Below are 19,869 nucleotides of genomic sequence, written 5' to 3'. Positions count from 1 at the left end.
CATGCTAATGTACAACGAGTACACTAACAAGACATCATGCTGTGCGCTCTGTGTCGTTCTCTCTTGAGATGCCGTGAGACATCTTTTGGCCTGAATGGGATGAGAACAGAAAAATTGGAGTTCCAAAATATTTCAATTTAATATTTTAATTTTGAGGGTCCTGAGCCCTCATTTTATATTCTTAGAGATAACACCAAACAGAGCCAAAACTGAACACAGACTAGTCAAGTTAGAGAGACTCAGATCTACATGACCAACACACACAGGGGCAACAAAAACTGTTCGTATGTGTGCGTCAGCTGGACTTTATTTCTGCTACCCACATGCGCTCACACCCAAAGAAATCACTGAGCACTTCAGAGAGGTAAAAATAAAATAAAATAAAGTCCTACAGTTCCTTCTGCAAGAAATATTCAGTTTGACCCTGGAAAAGACAATATAGGTCATTTGTTCACCCCTGAGCAGAAGTTCAGAGCGAGCAGCGCTCACTTCAACCTGCAGTGTAAAAAACAACATTATAATTTAAAACTTCTCAGAAGTGTGAGCACCTCTCCTAAATGTGTCCATGCACAACATCTTCACTGAGTAGCACACATTCTGTGCTGAAAGACCAGGATTTGAGGTGAGGACCTTCATGCTACAAGGCAACAGTGCTACCAATGCTTCCACCATGCAGCCCAGCTTGAAACCAGATGTCATCTATTATGCCATTAAATTAATAAAATATATTTCAAAAAAGGAGAATGTCCAATTTGCCTCATTTTGCTAAGGAAGTCTGCCTGACATAGTAAAGCAGGCGGACCCATGATGCTGGTTTCTAAGCTGTCAGAACAAAACATTTGGAAAAAAGGAGAAAAAATATCAAACTTTGTTCTTTTCAATGTTAGCATCTACATTTTAAATTTTAAATTTAAATAGAGCAGATTATTCAGGTCGGAAGTCAATTGGCATATATCATCAGGTAGAGTAACTATCTAGAGATAGTTTTATAATCAGTCACCTGACTGAAACATCTCATAAAAGATTAATCATAAAGGCTACAAAGAGTCCAAAACTGACAACCGCTATGCATTAAGGGTAGATACTCCACTTGAGCCTTTTATATATTTATTACAAACAAAGTTGTTGTGTTTTTTTGTTTTTGTTTTTTTTTTTTTGCTTTAAGCACTTTAAGGTTTTGCTACCGTTGGGATTCTTGGCACAGTGGTGACAAATACTGCAATTAAAACAATATAGGAACACAAAAATATCTGCAAAAAACATGGTATCTAATAAATTATTGACTCTATTAAAAAAATTATAAACATATTTGTNAAAAAAGGCATGCTGTACTTTACATGTACTTTTTGAAGTTTGTAATAATAATGTGATCCCACATGTAAACATGAGCTCAGTGTGTTGATCTATGATATTGAATTAGTGAGCGGCTCCCTTTATACTTTCTTGTTCTCAACCACAATTTTTCCCCAAATAGCCATCTTTTTGGTGTATAAATAATTTCAGTCAGCAAAATATGTGCGGCTACTAAGATAAAGTTGAAAAAAGTGATGATTTATTCATGTATAAAAACAGCAAGCAACAACTGACTGAAATATCTCCTAATTTAATTTAGCAATGCCTGTGAAATTCAATTCATTCAATGTCTTGTAAGTTGACATAGATGTAATACCAGAATCAAACAGCAGATGGCGTATGGAAGCTGCTCTGATCCAGGCGTCATTTCAGTGGGCAAGAAAAAGGCTTTGCATCATAAAACACACTGATACAATCCCTTTACATACAGCGTAGGGGTTTAAAAAATTGAATGTCAGGCACAAATATTAAAAAGAAATTGTGTATCATGACTTTTATTACTTTGATGGATTGTTCCCTTGAAGCTGAGGATTGTCCACCTCTGAAATCCTCAGCATAGGAGAGCTGAAGGTAGATGAGCAGGGCACCAAGTTGTGGGTGTTCAGATAGCTAATTTTATCGCCACTGTCCCCCCTGGATCCTTCCTCCAGACTGGCCTCCAGTGAGTACGGCCCGTGCGACTGGCATCCGGGCTGCGGTGGCGGACCCAGGCCGTGCAGAAGGCTGTGTCCGAAGTGGGAGTCGCATCGGGCTAAGTTGTCGGTCAGGTGTTGCATGTAAACCTCCTCCAGTTGTTTCTCCAGCAGCCCATTCAACACAGAGTTGGACATGGGCTCCAAGCCGGGCAGATCCAAGCTGATGTTTTCGCTCGCCCCCATCACCAGGTACCCCTGGTCTGGGATGGACTCCTGTTTGGCCTCCGTTTGGAGATACGCCTCTGGTACGTTAGGCTGAAAATGAAAGTCCTCTTGGTTGGCTACGGTTCTGGGGAGGTTGTGTGAGATGCGGCCCGAGTCGGCCACCTGCAGGTCTGGGTAATGCTCCAGGAGGCTGCAGTCTTCAACGCAGATGGGTGGCAGGGCGGCTGCCGGTGAACACCCAGGAATCAGGAGGCCTGGAGGCTCGGAGACCACTCTCAGTCCCTGGGGTTTGTTGGGGTCCAGCTCTTCCTGGTTTGACTCTGATCACAGAAAACACAGTGAATGATTCCAGTGTAGCATTCACTTTCCCTTAACCTGTACTTACCAAATTTCAAATGTTAAGCTTTCGGTGCCTTAAATTTAGAGAGATGTGCAGTTTAAAAGTAAGGAGGCCGTGGATATTGCCAGAAGCAACTTAAAACCGCTAGTGTGTGTTGGGAAGATCTTATCTGGCAAAAGAGGAAGCACCACAGACCTACTGAAGCAGTGCAACTAGAAGATAAAGTAACACAAGATGAAAGCGGTGTAGTCTGTTTTTAGATTGCTGGATTCTTCTTCCAACAATGCTGCTAGAAAACCGTAGTAACGACTCTACTCACCTTCTTCGGCCAAATGTATCTGTGGGTTGACAAAGTTCGGCTCGGAGACAGCACAGCTGAGCGGGTCGGCGCATCGCGTGCTCGTCTGATATCCTTTCCTTTTGGAAGCTGTGGCGAACTTCCTCTCCTCCCTGTAGCACATTAATCTGAGAAAACCTTCAGCCAGCATGACTCCAGGAATATCCTCTCCTCTGCACCGTCCTTTTGGCTTATTTCGAGCGACAATTTCAAATCTTAATGGCGGTGTTACGTCGCAAGTGTAATGATGCAGCTCTTTTGCCCTGTTTCACTTCTGCAATTGAGAACAGTCAGTCCCCACCTCTCACTTCCTTTATTAATATCTCGCCAAACATCACAGAGTAAAAAAATAAAATAAAATAAAATAAGATCAGTACATTTGCACTTAAGCAGGAATGGAGGCAAAAATTGCTAGTTTTTGTCCTCTTCAAGAGAGATTCCCTGCTCTGTACAGGAACTGACTTCTTTCTTGGCTTAAAGCTTCAGCTCCATCTCCAGTCAGCTGAAGACTGGGAGGTCACCCCATGATCTCAATGAACTTCTTTGCCCAATGGTTTGCTGCCTTAGTGCTGCTCCTCGGATCACTGAAATGCTAGAAGTCTTTTCCACAAACCTTTAACATTCTGACTGAGAGAAGAAGGTTCTCGCTCAAAGTTTGAAGGCACATTGGCCCATCAGTATGGTAAAACTATCCTCTACTCGTCGCAGAAAACCTGTTTCAAATGTAAATCTTACACCTCCGTGTTTTACTGGAGATATTTACCTAATGTCAGTGTGTTGGGTCAATGCCAAAGAGCTTGGTGCCGCTTCCTTAAGGCCAGGGCATCGGTGGCGACAGCAGAAGGAGTTTGTCCTGTTATCAGTGGGTCACCGGTTTGATCCCATCCATCTTTGTCGTTGTGTCTTTGATGCTGGTGGTGAGAGGGACTGGAGGCGAGATATGGTGTCCTTGCTTTTAACAGACTGATTTTGAGCTGATGTCTCAACTCCAGTCCTTGATGTCCTAAAACTTTAATAGCATCCCACGTCCAACACATCTCAATAAATTGACTGAATTACCTCCTAAATACACGATCAAGATCTGCAGACACCTCTAAGTTAAGTGTGTGTCATAGCTTTAGGCACCATTTTCATGATCATCTTTACCCCATGAGGCAATTTCTCACAAGTCCGTTATATGTCATGCTTTTCAAAGTCATCACAAAACAGCTGTTAGCTGTAGCTAGAAGTCTTTAGATCACTGCAGTTCTATTAGATCACCACTATTTAGTCACCGACATACTTTGAATGGTTTTTTTTTTTTTATTATTACTCAGAAACAAAGAAGAGGTTGGAGTTGAAAAGATGATTCACACATGATGAGTGGAAAGCAGAAGTATCTTTCCTTGGTAAATTAATCTGTGTGCCACGTTGTTGACATGGGAGACAAATACTTATTTAATTCAGTGACATGAAAACTAGTTTATATATTTGCAATGCAAGAATTTATTTTTGATTATTTTGTATGTAGATTCTGAATTTTAACCAAAGAAATAAAATATGAGATTGATTTTTATTTAATTTTTGTATGTGAGGAAACTTAAAGATTCATCAGGGGATCCGATAATTATTTCCCCACTGTAAAGGTACATTTTAGCTTTGTTTCAAATGTCAAAATTAAGGTTTTTGGATTTGGTTCCCATTCTTCATTTTTCAAAGAACATGTCTCATGTAAATCTTTCTGCTGTTTCCACTAATTATTGTCACAAGACCTCAGCTGGATACAGCTGATTAGTCAGTCTTCCTCCTGACTAGGTTTTCTTGGATGATGTACTTGTTAGAGCAGTTTGTTCAATTACATTAAGCTGAAGCAGATTACAATGTCTTGGAAAAGTATCCATTTTTGTCACATTATAACCACAAACTTTAGTGTTTTATTGTCGGTTTTTGTCGTAGTCCAACACAAATTAGTACGAAACTGTAAAGAAAAAAAAAACGTAAGCACAATTTTGAATTTTCTTATAAACATCTAAAAATGTAGCAAGAATTCAGCTCTCTTTACTCTTTGTTTTCTTCCTTTGAATCATTAAGAATTAGCATTATGTGTAATATGTTGATCACCACTCATAGGACGCAGTGTAATGGCTCAAAAAATAACAAATACTGTGATGCTCAGGGCAAGAGTTGCTTTTCTACATGTTCATTGTGTGTTGCATCTTCAGTGCGCTTCTAGAATTAACACTTCTAGAACTAAACCTAACCCTGCTGCTATGAAATATAATCTCTGCTGCCCAGATTTAGCATGTTATGACATTCATATACTGTCTTCAGTCAGAGGTTCTTTCCCATTTGTTGCAAGACTGACTGCTTCAGAGATCCTTCCTTCAACATCCAGAACGACTCTTTGAAGATATTTGGATGATATGAGTTACAGCTGATGTTTATGTACTCAAATGAAAGGTCAGATTTCTCAAAATGCCTTTAGTGTAATTTTATCCCATAAAAATGCTTGAATGTTCTGTAGCTTACTTTTTGAATTTGCATAACATTTACAAAAATGTATTTTCATTTAGTCACTGAAGGATATACATTTAGATTGCTAGAGAGGATATTCATTGAGAATTTATGATGTGAGAAACAAAATAATTTTAGTAAAAACAAAAAAATACATTCTAAACCCCTGGAAATTATTTGTTGTGCGCAAAATATAGAAAAGTGTCAGAAAAAAGTTGAAAATATACATTACTGATTGACCAACAGTCGTGTGTTTTATTTAAGTTCGGGGGCATTATACAGAAATAAGAAACACAACGGGAAATATGATTCCAACTGCAGCTTTCTTAAAAATACAGACACATAATAATAATTAAAAAAAACAATCCCTCATTTGGCCATTTGGCAGGTATCCTTAAACATTGAAATAATAATAATAATAAAAAAAGATTGCTAATAACCTAGCATTAAGACAATACGAAGTAAGTAAAAATAGAGGCTAACAGACCATTTGTCCAGAAAGCAGCTGATGTTTTAATGACTGTCGAGTGCTAAATATTGGATTAGGTGTTTCCAGGATTGGTGGTGTAAATGATTATTATGTGCTAATATTTAACGATGACATTGTTGGTACCCTGGATCTCAGTTACATTACTTTCAGACCTTCGTTTGTGCCTGGTGATGTGGTTTTCATATTCATACTGATGGTAGATGGGCATTAGGCTAACAGGTTTAGCAGGCTGAGGCTAACCGGAGTGCTCCGTGCTTTTACCTGCTGCTGGGAAGGCACGGCGGAAATATAAGAAAACACACTGAGTAAAGGTAAGAATGAACGATCGGTCCGTGCGCTTATAAACCGAGTGGTGAGTTGTTTCTCTTTGTTTTTTGTTTAGTTTTTTTTCTTCCGGGTCGGTTCTGGGTCAGTCCGGGTCTTGGGAAGGCCTGAGGTTTAAGGTAGAAACGGTGATAGAAATGCTACTGCTGCGCCTTCTTCGCTTGAGCCTCTGCTTCCTGGTGACAAACAAAGAGGGAGACAGAAGAAGAGGAAGGGTATGTTACACTAAAATGGAGGATATCGGTTTAAAGATCTGCTGTAGAGGACGGCTCTGTTTCTACGGCAACCGGCACGCCTGCAGTTCCTGCTGCGGCCGACAGGAGGTGTCAGTGAGCAAGAGAGAAGATACTGTGGGGTGAGGATGCGGTTTGTTGGACAGATGAATTGTGTGGTAATTATAAACGTGTTTTCTGAGCTGAAATTAACACAGTTTTATTTAGAGGTGTTCTGTGTGGTTATACTGCAGCACTGCCTATTCGCAGAAAGATGTGTTTTTGTTTTATGAGCTCACCTTCGAACCTGGAGGAGCAGTCAGACCCAGAAATGCATACACAGCGTTGTCCTCTCTGGCGTCGAAGAAGGCCTCATAGTTCTGGAGTAAAAAAAAAAAAAGAGAGAAGCAGCAACAGTTCAGTCGGTTCAGGGTTATGGTTATCAACTCATCTACATCTAAACAGCATCCTCTAAAATGGAATGTTTCAAAATGCACAGCGCCTTGAAAGGGTATTCTTTTTATTGAGATTGTATGTGATCAGCTAACACAAAGTAGCATATAATTGGGGAAAAACAAAAATCTGAAATGTGTGGCATGTTTCTGTTCAGCCAACACTATGTAGAAGGACATTTTGGCGCAGTTATAGCTACAAGTAGTTAAGTGTATATGAAGGTTTTGCTCATTCTTTTCCAAAAGCAGCTTTGTTGGAGAGTGTATGACTAGTACTTTGACTAGGCCATGCTAACATGCTTTTAAACTGAGCTGATCCAATGTCTCTCAGGCAGTCATGTTAAATACTAATAATTTATCTAACATAAATTATTTACATTATTTTTATGTTAAATAAATTAACATAAAGAGTTTATGTTAATTTATTTCACATCTAAAAATCTGGGAGACTTTTAAATTCAGAATTTAAAAGTCTCCCTATTTGATTTCATTCACATTTTATCTGTAGGTCTCAGATCTCTAGGTACAGTTATATTTTATCACAATAAGGTTTGATTATATTTTCTTTTATGAGTTTGAGGCAGCTGGAATTCCTTGGAGAGATGTTTTAGAAGAATATATAGGGAACATTCTGATATTTTTGATTTGATAATTTACTGTATGAATTAAAAAAAAACTGAAGGCATAATAAGCTAAATGCTCCTACTTACACTTCTTTCAGTCTACACAATGCCTGGTTTTAGTTGTTTTAGTTTTCTTTTCTTGACCGTAATACATGGAAAAATTTTACACATAATTTTGCAGCACACTGTAAGCGACTGCCACGCCACTGTGGTTTGATGAATGATGTTGCGTAAGTTTTCACAGCCAATCTAATCGCTGAGGTTAGAGAACAGCTGACATGAGCAAGCCGCCCGTACTCCCCCACGTCCCGTTTGGTCGGACAAAGTCGCTCACATTCCTGGTTCCTCACTCCGTCTCGGTCCTTTTATATTCCCTCCTTTTTCTCCCACGCACTCAAACACGCCCTCCAGCTGCAGATGTTCTGGGAAATCGCTCCGCTCTTTTGTCTGTGACATTTAATACAACCTGCAAGTGCAGTTTCACCTTCAGCCGCGCAGGACTCCTGCAAACAGTCAGCATGCTTTTAGCGGCAGCGTTCACGCCGTGCTGACATGCTGTGTCGCTAAACAGCATCCCTGAGCGGAGCAAAAGAATAAAGAAATGAAAAAACTGAATTTAACATTTTGTTTCAGAAGATAACTTATGTGTGCATTTGTTTTTGTTTTGGCCTGGTTATGTAAGCATTTTATATGAGCAAAAACATCACAGAACTGGTCTCTGGTTAATGTGGTTAAGTTAACTATTCACTATTTACTTTCATTACCTGGTGATGTGACTTAAATGAAGCTCTGTTCATGTCCATGAATATATTTTCCTTCTGCTCAGACGGTCAGATAATGATGTCACAGAATCTGTTTGCAGTCTAATGCTGACTGAGTAATATGCAAAACTTTATGGAAATGTTTTCGCTAAAAAAGACTATCTTTTATTAGGTACCAGTACACAAAAATCCCAGTTTGGTACGTACATATAAACAAAAAAAATCCAATATGCTTCAGTGCTACAAACCTGACCAGAGATTTGCTTTTAGTACCTGCGTTCCCATTGACCATATATTTGTTGAAAACATGGCAATTTCGGAAATAAATGAAATTTTTTTCTACATAAAGCTTTTACGCCAGGATGAGGTAGTTTTTGAAATCAATATATTTCGCAACACTGCAATGGAATCGCATCCGTGATCAACAACCGGATGTTCCTACTGGTGGAAAAGACAAAGAAGACGACAGGAAGTGGAAATAAGAGCCTGACGGCGCTCCGTGTTTTTTAATGATGTCGTATGAACAGCTTTATTCACGTGTGATTTTAATCGTGTTTCTTATTTAATGGAAAGACCGCAATTGCACTTTTTTTCTTTTCGACATTAGCCGAATTTTGACAAAAATAATTTGCGCACATTTGAAACGGAAACACAGCTATTTTATCAGTTAATAAAATCACTTCATAACACTAAAATCCCTAATTATGATGTAATTGTGGGTTCTTTTAAAAAGTTTTTACGGATATTTGCTAACAGAAATCGCTTAGATCACTTGAGAGTTTGTCTAATAAACAAACTGCGACATGTAAAATATGTACTTGAATGCATCGTAGCAGCACAGCTGGTCATAAAAGACGGCGGCTCTATTTTCAGGCTCTTTGCACATAATTACCGAGAGTCCCAACAAGTATGGAGGTACCAAAAAGAACCCCTCCTCAAATGATTTCTTCCTTAATATCTTCACTAATAAGTAAAAATAAAAATATGAGTTGCAGTTTATGATAAATTTGTCTTCACATTTATCTTAAACATAGGAAAGGCTGTCGTGTCGGTGGTTTTAACGTCTCCAGTCGGCCTCACCCCGCAGTATTTTTCTTCATTAAAGATCTGAGGGGGCAGAGGGTTCCCAGTGGCAGGTCGTGACTCCTCCGGTACGTTCTCCCTCATCCACTTCCTGTTGGCCTCGTTGGCCGCGATGTCGCACTCCTCGTACTCGATTTTATTGGCCGCCAGGAAGCCCATCACGTCCTGCTGCTGCTTTTTAATCTGCGTTTGGGGGCGGAGATGAAAAAAAAGAGAGAGAGAAAGAAGGAAGCTGTCAGTTATTAGTTGTAAAATTAGGAGGAAGCGCAGGGTTCACCACTCTGTCACCAGTCTGCTGCAGAGAGGAGGAAACGTCTACGATGAGATAAACAGAGCTAAGGAAGTTGCTCTGTTGCTAGGTTACCACGTTGTTCCTGAAAAGTGGGTGAAGATAAGTAAGCATTACTAGCGGTAGGTAGACACACTGGATTTTATTTGCAAAGAAAACCAAAAAAGGGAAATTAATCTACCTACAGTCAAAATGTCACTAAGGAATGTAATTAAAACACAAGAAATAAAGTTTTTAGTATTTTCCACATAGTTGTTAGCAACAAAGAAAACGTTGCACTATTTTCTTTGCGACTGAAGTCACATATGTTAATATTTAGTGATGAACTCTGACCTGAACATTCAGAGTCACATAAAAACAGTTACAAAGTCGGCCTTCTGTCACCTGAAGAACATTCCCAGAATTAAAGAATCAAAGTTCCAACAAGATCTTGAGAAAGAAAATGTGGCACCATGCGTTTATCTTTAGTCGCATCTATTACTGCAACAGTGTCCTCAAAAAAACAAATCAAATCAATCCTCCAGCTGCAGCTGATCCAGAACGCAGCTGCTGCTGGAGTTCTGACTAAAACCAGGAAGATGGAGCACATCAACCCGGTTCTAAAGTCCATACACTCTCCCATAGCTCAGAGAATAGACTTTAAAATAGTGTTGTTTATAAATCACCTTATAAACTTAGCAATAAATTATATTAAGGACCTGCTGCTGTTGTATCAACCTTCCAGGCCTCTTAGTTTCTGCGGTTCTGGTCTGCTCCGCGTACCCAGAACCAGAACCAAACGTAAAGGAGCAGCATTATGTTTTTATGCATCACTAATCTGGAACAAGCCTTTAAAACCATTTTTAAGGCTAAAAAAAAGGCTAGAATCGATTTTCTTAGTTGACCTTGAGCAATAATAACTGGAGCATTGCTTACATCTAGTCTTCATTTCAATATTCTGCTGTACTTTTTGGATGATTTTGATGATGATGTTTTAGATAATGTAATATTTGTTGGTTTTGTGTTTGTTTTATGTCCTCATCACGTTTATTAATTGTGTTATGCTTGTACCATGTACAGCACTTTGCTGCTGAAACGTGCTTTACAAATACATCTGATTTAGCTTGACTCCGGAAAGGTAATTTGAAAAAATAACCCGCACACATTTCCTTAATGTGGAGGCAGTTGAATATTTCTCTTCCTGTCTGGGTTTTTCGTGTAGGTGTGAACCTTTTCGACAGGCATTTCTGCCAACAGCCTGTCTGTTCCATCCACTCATCCCGTTTGCCTCTTCTGCTAAATATCTGTCCTGTTACAATAAAGACAGCAGGCCTCTCCTAACCCTAACTCTAACCTGAAAGGAGGAACAAAGTGCAACTCTTCAGCCAAAAGAAAGTGAAACTGTCTCCGGATTGACATGGCTTCAGATCGAATCTCTTCTAAAGCAAATCATTGTGTTTTGTTTTACGTTTTAGCACAAAGGATCCCAAGAAGACAGACACAGAGGCTGAAAATTAAGACTTTAATTCTTGCGGTTTTTCTTCTCAAGATGTCGATATGTGAGAGAGAGTGTGTGTGTCAGGGCAGTCCAATAGGCTCCCAGTGGGTGTGTGTAAGAAGGGAGGATGGCCCTACAAGGCCAGACGGAAACAAGAGCTCCTCTGGGACTCGAGAGGAGGTAACTGGTCAAACATGAGCCAAATAAGGCCTTCTGCGAGGAGAAACCCACACATATCCCACTCTCGGCTGCACACACTGCATTCACACACATAAACGCAGCTTCGCCACAAAACCAACACCTGGGGATCAAGTCACCGCCGCCGGCGTCGCCCCGGCAGCTCCGACTGCCCCCTCCGTTACGCGGGCTCCTCCCAGTGTTTTATGGCATCCAGATGAAGACAGGTGGATTATCTGACAACCGTCTGCTGAGAAAACAGCGAGGCATTTAAACCGGTGCTGGCAGATTAGCAGTGGCACAGTGTGAATTAATGACCGGGCTGGAAAAGGGGGCAAAGTCCCAAAAGCCAGCATGCTACAGGAACCGGCATGGGGCTAAAGCAGCCGAGCAGAAAGCCACACACTCACACGTTTGACAGAGCCTGTCTCCACAAACACACACACACACACACACACACACACACACACACACACATTTGTACTTTGTATAACTCAATTCTGCGTCGCCTCCAACAGACTGACCTGGTCCTAAATCCCAATGATGGCACATTTGTCTTTTCTCCTACATGTTAGCTAACTCTGGGCTCAAAAAGCATGCGCATTGTGCCGTTGCCAAGCAAAATTAATTTGTGGGACAAACTGGCCACATGCCATCTGCCTCTTGCTCTAATTGCTCAGTGGGAACTCCCTGCTCTGCCCATTGGAAATGCTCTCTGCTGTCCTCTGCCCTGACTCGAGCCTCTGGCGATTTTGGCAAGGAGGGAAACAAACCGTCCTTGTCTTCAGGAATGGTCATAGGCAGGAATTTTCCTCCTTTTCCCTCGTGCTGTGTCAGGTCTTCTAAAGATTATTTTCTGTCGTGTTGGTTTGTTTTGAAGGGACGGAGAGTGTTTGGGCCTCGTCTGGAACTGCCAAGCTTACTAGCATTTGCTTGAACGTCTGTAATGCTGACTAAAAACAGCCTTCACATCTCCAAATCCGACTTTTCTTTCTTCGAATAATTGGGTTGATTGCTCCGAAAATTTGAGAAGGTTTTCACACTATGATCAGTTTTATAGGCTAATCGAATTTATTTATTTACTTTTTTTTTTTTTGGAAAATTTAATTTTTGGTAAATCTGACTTCTTTTTTTTCCCACCAATGCACTTCCTGGGTTTGCTTCATAGCCGCCATCTTGTTTGACGAGTGTATTTTACAACTTATGTTTATTTGGACTTTGAATTCAGGCAATCTTTATGAGGCAATATTAGGGTCAGGCTTTGATTTTTGTTTTCTAATTTAAGAGAATAAATTCATAATATCACGAGAATGCAATCTTAATATGAGGAGAACGAAGCAGAAGTTTTGTGAGAACGACACAAAAATGAGGACCATCTTGTGAAGTTGTACTTTGAAGCAAGTTTTAAAGATGATACTTAGTAGAAATGTTTAGAGTTTTGCCACATCAGCATCAAGTCATCCCTCAGCAGCTGGACTTGGAAACAATTGTTCAAACAACTGTGTCTATTTGGAAGAAAGAACCAGAGAAACTGAGCTGGTTAGTCTGATCCTGATAATTCTATCCAATCGGTTTTCTCATTAAAAAAGTCTCTTTTCTCGTCATCGTATGACTTTTTTTTTTTTTTCTGCTAGAGTCACGTCTCTATTCTGGTAATAACATGACTGTATTCTTGTAATTAAACAAAAATTCCATTAGCCCGGCCCCAATGCGCCGTCGTGCAACTCAAATAATCAAAACAGGGATGATTGAAATAAAATCACTCTTTGAAAATATCTCTCCTTTTGAATTTCTCCTTTAGAGAAGAAAGCAAGAAAAACAAATCAATAAAAAAAAAAAACGGTAAACTGATCTGGTATGAAAATAGTCAGTGATTTTATTTTTAAGCCACGTCGCCCCGTTGTAACATCTAATTGACTTTGGTTATCCGAATGTTTTGAGGTGCTTTCAGCAAACACCGCTTCTCTTTATCCCTTCAAATATCCCAAATATTTAGCTGGACTGCCAAGAGAACGCTTTGCCACCGAGGTGTCCGACATTTCTCCTGAGTCAGAACATCAGAACAAACATTTTCTGTTTATGTTTTTTCTTTAATATGTTAGGAAAGGTCTTGGTCGTTTAGTTGAAACCGACACGTGAACATTTCATAATTAAAATCAGAATATTTAAAGGGATCTCTTTAATTTTTCAAATATGTCTCTCCTCTTTCCTTGTGCAGTTCAGGTGCAATCTATTTCTCTAGAATGGTACGAAATGACCGCGCACCAGTGGGGTTTTTTCTGTAGCAGGCAGAGACTGTTACACCACTGCTGTGTGGCTTTCAGGCTGCAAACCTGCAGCGTTTTTAAAGCCTGATTTGCCTGACCCAGCCTTTGTGTTGGAGCATCTCAGGTTGCAAAGAAAACAGGATGCAAATATCCTGATAGATCAACAGAAATGCAAACAAGGAACAGAAAAGAAAAACGATCATCCCAGTGTTGATTCTCTGGTGGAGATGGTTGTGTGCAGTTTGAAACAGATCCTGTTGCTGGAAGGACAGCGCAGTGTAAGGACAATGGCGCTTTATCGATACATTGTCATCGTGTAAACAAGGATAGAGATTGCAATCAACCCATATTTTCCTCTTTATGTCCCATCATCGCGTTGTCTCCATGGCGACCAGGAGCTTAACCACCCCGGTCACTGAGATCTCAATCGGGTGTTGGCAGCTTGGCAGCTGACCTAACATTTCTTTAACATGCAGTTTGAATTCATTACCCATAAAATATAAGAGTTTACCAAGTATTGCCTTTGTGAGTCAGACCTTTCTGAACCGTGTTACTGTGACCATTGTTTTCATAAATCACTCCAGTTGCTGGAGAGGTACGGTACTGACAATTATTTGGCAATGATCTATTTGACGTTATACATTTGAATTTTTCTAATTTTTACAACTCTAAAGACATGATTGATTGTTTTTGATAACTTTGATAAAACATGGCATGCTTTCACATCTGGATGACCAGTTTAGTTTCTCGTGGTGCGTTCAACAACTACAATTTTCACATGTCCTATCAAATATCAAAAATCTTCAGAAAGAGTAGGAGCTTCTTAAAAAGACAGAGGCCCAATTTCAAGGCGATAAACTGCAAAGTCAAATAGCTTCTTGAATTATGTTTGACATATGCATTTTTATAACAACTGAAGGTAACATAGTTACTTCACTGTGCTATAACACTATGTGTCTGGAAAATACATAACACTGCCCCTTTAACTTGTTGTAGAGGTCCATCAATATATCAGTGCCACATTACTTGGTGGAAAGGCAACATGACTGCTGAGGATTAGTTGATCGTTGATATAAAAAACATAAGCAACGTGGAAATAAATCTGACAAATCAGAGTTCAATTACAAAGATTTGAACGCATTGAAAAAGTTAACGAAATTAATAATTTTGTTTTTTCTTTCCTTACAAAAGTTCCAGACAGAACCTTGAATTAATGCCTTGTTTCTGGCATGCCCCTTAATCTGACGCACAAGCGACATCCACAAACAACAACGACAGATGATAAAGTTGCTTCTCTTGACTGGCCAGTGGTTAATTTTTGCTTAAAAATTGCCTGAATACATGCTGGGAAATATTATTGTTACATTCAAGATGCACTAAAAGGAGTTAGCCTATTAGTGAAACTATTCAAGCCTAAAATAGCATCTTCATGCTAAACATGTAGCATCAGCACAGACATAACGCTAACGTCAGCATCCACACTCCACATATCTAAAGACTTTTCTTTTTAAAAAGTGACATAAATAATCAGGAGTTCCTGATACATTTGAAAGCTGGATGGGTGTAGTACCATTTCTGCACCAATCTGAGGGTTGAATGACCTAAATAACAAATTAAAAACAATAAATGTCTTCGGTGTTGAGCTGATATGTCTATATGTTCAATAATTTGACAGAAAAGAGGGTTTTTAAAGTGAAAACACTGTGTATTTTGTCAATGTATGGTGTTTGATTAAAATGATTATTAATTACAGACCCGGCAATTAACTCTGTTAGAAATTTCAACCGAGTCCCACCACTAGTAAATTAATAGAACTACTACAGGGAAAATACCGTGCATAAGTTTTTCTCAGAAAACTTTCTAACAGGATTTCATCGTACCAAGATAACCCTGATTGCCTTTTGAACTGCATGCGTTTTCACAAGACAAACACAATTATTCCCCAGGATATAACAAGATATATTAAGATACAGTTTTGGATCAACATTTCCTTCATTTTACATCAAAATATCCTGATCCGCTAATATTTCTTCAACAGATCCAATACAGACAAAATCCGTTGTTTATTTCTGGATATGGAAAAGTTGGGCCCGTCTGACATTGCTGGAGATATTTAAAATTTTTAAGGAGGACTGTGCTCATCTAAATGTGTAGGACGTGGAATGTGCAGCATCATGCACCGTGGTTTGCATTCCACCACATCTCCCCCAGGGAGCTTTGGTCCGGCGTGAGATCAGATCCAGGCCTGATCAATCCCAGAAAAAGGTCAGCTGTTAACTCACGGCGTAGACAACTGCTAGACAATAGCGGCCATTGATTGGATGAACTGTGTCCAACAACGCGGGCTTAGATCAATGAGGCTGAGACTGATTTTTCTGCTGACCCAGAACCAGCGTCGGTTTGTGTTTGGTTCAATCAGGTAGAAAAGAAAACACACTGAAACACCGTGCCATAAAGATAAGACTCAATGACCTTTCTAATCCAACACAGGCCCAATTTTTAAACCTGCCCTCTGAGCTAAAGGAAACAAGAAATGACCCCGGCCCCATGTGTTTCTAAGGGATAAAGGTTTGTTGCAATTAGATGTAGCCTGATTTCCACCATAAACAACCACTTACTGGAATGTGGTGACTGGTAGCCGCCCCCACCCAGTCCTCAGCTCAGTCAGCATTTACAGCACTGCCACAAGAGGGTCTTACGTCGACACCCTGTACGGGTTCCCTGCCACCACCCAAAGGTACGATGAAAAGGAATAGTTTCTACCACAAACTGCCTGGCTAGCCACAGCAGTCATTAATCACAAAGCTAATTTAGAACCAACAGGGCGCCAAGTGTGGCGTACCTGACACAAGCAAGGTACGACAAGGTACTCGTGAACATGTTCATGAGTTATATTACTCATTTATTGAGGCAATGAGGAAGCAGTTCAACTGTGCGACTTTTGAGCATAAATGGAAATAAGAGCAGGAAAGGTTCCTTAGTTGTGGCTAATGTTTTGCTTTGTTCCTTCAGTAAAATTTCCCTTTCAGGTTGCCCTTGTTTGTCTACAGACTAGTAGGACTCTTGCAGGTGTGCAGAACATTTGCATCTGTAGATTTGGGTAAAACTACACCTTTTGCTTTCCAAATGCAACCTCATCGTGACCTCGAGAATGCAGGGTAATATCCAAAAGATAATGCCTGTGCTATTCCAGGAAGACTGCTGGCATTGTGACCTAATAAGCTGTACCTTTTGTGAACTCATTTTTATATACTCCTTTGGAAGAAGCACTGGAAGAACTTCCTAGAGAACTTCCTAGAAGACAAGGCAACGTACTTCCTGAAGTGATTCAAACTGTAGCTGGAAATACAACAAAGGACGTTCTCCTCAGGTTGGAAAGTCGTATACTAAATGAGACTAACGCATATCAAGATTTCCCCTCACCTCTTGCCTTTATTACGTCCTACAACTTTTTCATTTTTGGGTTACAACAGGGAATAGAGACAAAAGCAGAGATGTGAGAGTCTATCAAACATCCAAGAAAGGCATGCAACACTTGGCTATCTTTCAAAATAAGTGGCCCATAGTGAGTTTGACTTACGACTGAGTCATGGACAATATTTCAGACATGAGGAATGCACCTGTAACAAAAGTCTTCCAATTATAAAAATAAGCTTAATCTCTGTGATAATCAATCAAAAAATATGACAAAAGCTAAAGGTCTGGACCTCTCTAAAAGGTGCATCTCTAATTTTAACATGCCTTACGCTGTTGTAGGTTCTTAGTCATCGAGGACACGGCAATCCTAAGTACCTAAACACAAAGCAGATGGACTTCTTCTCTTGCCTCACCTCTGACTCAAAAGGCGTCTTCAGTTCTAATCATGGATTAAGAGCTTCAGGTGTATCAGTGGTAGCCAGAACCATCTGATCATTCCACCAATCCCTTTAAATTCATATAGAAGAAAACAGGAAGAAAGCCGCCACTTGTTATGGAGATTAAAACCCGTCGGTGAGAACTACGACGATTGGAAGAGTTTACACGCAAAGCATAGGCTCAAGATGGTATTTTGGAAATACTCCTACTCATCTCCTTGCTCTTAACTGTTCCGTCGTTCTGTGACACAGAGTGCACCACAGGAAAGAGATGGTATAAAATACATTTTCAGTCATGCATTTGGTCAAACATACAAACCTTTGACTAAATCAGCAAGAATGTAGTTTCATGGCAGAACAGGTCAAGATAACTAGATGGAAGTAACGCTATGATACCGTTTGACCCATCAAGCAGTGCAGGGTGTGTGTGTATGTTTGTGCACACAGAGCATAAGGTCGTCCACTTGCTCCAGCAGACGGTACTGTAGACGGATCAATGAGAGGAAATGCTGCAGCCCAGACTTACAACAGCATACTGAAGGCAATCTGGACTCCAAACTCTGCCCACCCTGACTCCACAGGAAGTTCCGGTCCTGCAATTCTCCTTATCCATAGAGCCAATGCAAATGTCATTTGTTGCAATAGCCTCCCAGGACAGTCCAAATGAAAGAGGCTTTGTGTTTGATGGGTTTGTCTGTTTGGACCACAAACCTGGGTGTATTTTTAGGACTTTACAGATACCATAATATGAAGTAGGGACATACTTTCGAAGAGGAAGGGAAATTATACGTCCTTCAAAGACTGAATTATAAACTAGAATTTGCCTGAGCTTTGCATTGGTATTCAGCCACCTGAATCAAACTTCTTTTTTTTTTTTACAGGGGATTTATCTCCACCAACAGTGAAAGTTGTTGCCTTTCAAAATAGTTCAAATTTAGACATATTGGTTGTAGAGTCAACATAAAATTTCATTGATTGTTTATTATGCTACTGCAAGTTCTCATTTGGATGTAGGTTAGGAGTTTTATGCCGTCCTAACCCATGAATATGCCTAAATCTAAACCATTCCACTGTAGCTCTGGCTGTATGTTTAGGGTCATTCTCCAGCTGTAGAGGTGAGCCTCCACCCCCAGACTCTAAACCTTTTCAAAGTACCGTGAACGCAACATTTGTGGTCGATGTGCGTTAGAAGTAACACATCTTTGTCAGAATTCAACAGTAAACTAGTACGTAATGAGGACAAGAAGAAGTTGTGGTTTTCAGAAAGTCCTAAACTCTTCTCCTGGGCTGCAGCTGCTACTCTGAAAGTGAGGCCCTGGAGAATTGCATCACCATCATTCCAATCCACTCTGAAAGAAAGTTGAAAATCCGAAGCAAACACTCCTCAATGCTGCACAACCCTGAAGAGAATGTCTAACCTCTCTGCTTTCTGGAGCGAGCCAGACCCAAGCAGCGCTGGCTGGCATCAGGTGACATGGCGCTGAATCTCAAGACCGTTATTGATTTCCAGTTGTTTTTTTTTGTTTTTTGTTTTGTTTTTTTAAGTGATTGTTTTGCTTGTCATTTGGGGCGTTTCAGCTGAATAAAAAGGTCTGAATTGTCACATCCGGAAGCTGTGACTGTTACAAACCGCAGCTTAGAGAGAAGTGAGGTCTTGTCATGCCATATGCACTTCCTCTGTGTTTCTGCCTCTGTGGCAAAGTTAGCAAAAATCAAGAGTCGAGCCCCCCATGTGATTGCCCTAAACTTCTAGAAGAAAGCAGTCAAAATCTTTACTGATGATTCAGATGATTCTTTAAACAGAAAAATGTCAGTCTGGTGGAAACCAATCCAATCAAAGTTCACATAACCCCTCCAGAAAAAAAAAAAAATCCCAGGATCTTCTGAATAAATCATGCTTAAAGAAAAAAAACAACAAACCTCCAGCAAACAAGTCATGCCATTGTTGTATCCCTTACCGAGGTGGATCCGGAGGACGTTGCTATGTACACTTTGATCACCATCTTATATCCCTGATGCAGTCTATTATCACAGGCTGGCTGCTGTCGATGCGTGCTCCGTCGCAGGCTGATGGAGCAGCAGATACGCAATAACAATAATGATAATTATTTATTTTTTTTTTTTAAACTGGAAACTTCCAAGGCTGGGAAACCGAGAGAGTGTTCTTGCAGCGCAGACTATCTGCGCAAATGCTTCTGCTCTTAGCTCTGGATGGAGCTTGGCATTCCTCCTCCTCCAGTTCTCCGCCCCTTCTCTCTCTCTATTTCTCTTTCTCTCTCTCTCTCTCTCTCTCTCTCTGTAAGCCTCCGTCGAGCTCGAGGAGCACGCACGCGCAAACGCGCACGTGCAAAGGGCGATAGGGCTGTCAAGATGGCATCACTGCGAGGTTATGTTGTCTGAGAATATTTAAGCGTGGAGCCCTTTGTCTGAGCCAGACTCCATTTTTTTTTTCTTGAGCCCTGCGGCGCGTGTCAGAG

At 40.3% G+C, this 19,869-nt stretch overlaps 2 protein-coding genes across 2 annotated transcripts; both read right to left on the bottom strand.

The window, feature by feature from the left end:
* Positions 1 to 1,393: 1,393 nt before the first annotated feature.
* On the bottom strand, positions 1,394 to 3,626 carry LOC103139906 (uncharacterized). Its single transcript, XM_007554778.2, has 2 exons — positions 2,873 to 3,626; positions 1,394 to 2,533 (listed from the first exon to the last, which is right to left on the bottom strand). Exons 1-2 carry the CDS (start codon positions 3,039 to 3,041, stop codon positions 1,851 to 1,853), a joined length of 852 nt encoding a protein of 283 aa, XP_007554840.1. The 5' UTR covers positions 3,042 to 3,626; the 3' UTR covers positions 1,394 to 1,850.
* A 1,985-nt stretch (positions 3,627 to 5,611) lies between these two features.
* On the bottom strand, positions 5,612 to 19,642 carry LOC103139905 (SH3 domain-binding glutamic acid-rich-like protein). Its single transcript, XM_007554777.2, has 4 exons — positions 19,351 to 19,642; positions 9,326 to 9,511; positions 6,709 to 6,789; positions 5,612 to 6,373 (listed from the first exon to the last, which is right to left on the bottom strand). Exons 1-4 carry the CDS (start codon positions 19,393 to 19,395, stop codon positions 6,338 to 6,340), a joined length of 348 nt encoding a protein of 115 aa, XP_007554839.1. The 5' UTR covers positions 19,396 to 19,642; the 3' UTR covers positions 5,612 to 6,337.
* Between the last annotated feature and the right edge of the window lie 227 nt (positions 19,643 to 19,869).

The sequence above is a fragment of the Poecilia formosa genome, unplaced genomic scaffold (genome assembly GCF_000485575.1).
Source record: "Poecilia formosa unplaced genomic scaffold, Poecilia_formosa-5.1.2 Scaffold66, whole genome shotgun sequence".
NCBI lineage: Eukaryota > Metazoa > Chordata > Actinopteri > Cyprinodontiformes > Poeciliidae > Poecilia > Poecilia formosa.
This window is presented reverse-complemented; position numbering and strand designations above follow the sequence as displayed.

Coding starts and splice junctions, on each gene's coding strand:
- LOC103139905 (XM_007554777.2), bottom strand. CDS start 19,395: ATGGTGATCAAAGTGTACATAGCAACGTCCTCCGGATCCACCTCG. Junction 6,790..9,325: donor ATGAAGAAAAATACTGCGGG/GTGAGGCCGACT, acceptor TTTTTACTCCAG/AACTATGAGGCCTTCTTCGA. Junction 6,374..6,708: donor CTGCTCCTCCAGGTTCGAAG/GTGAGCTCATAA, acceptor GTTTGTCACCAG/GAAGCAGAGGCTCAAGCGAA.
- LOC103139906 (XM_007554778.2), bottom strand. CDS start 3,041: ATGCTGGCTGAAGGTTTTCTCAGATTAATGTGCTACAGGGAGGAGAGG. Junction 2,534..2,872: donor GATACATTTGGCCGAAGAAG/GTGAGTAGAGTC, acceptor TTCTGTGATCAG/AGTCAAACCAGGAAGAGCTG.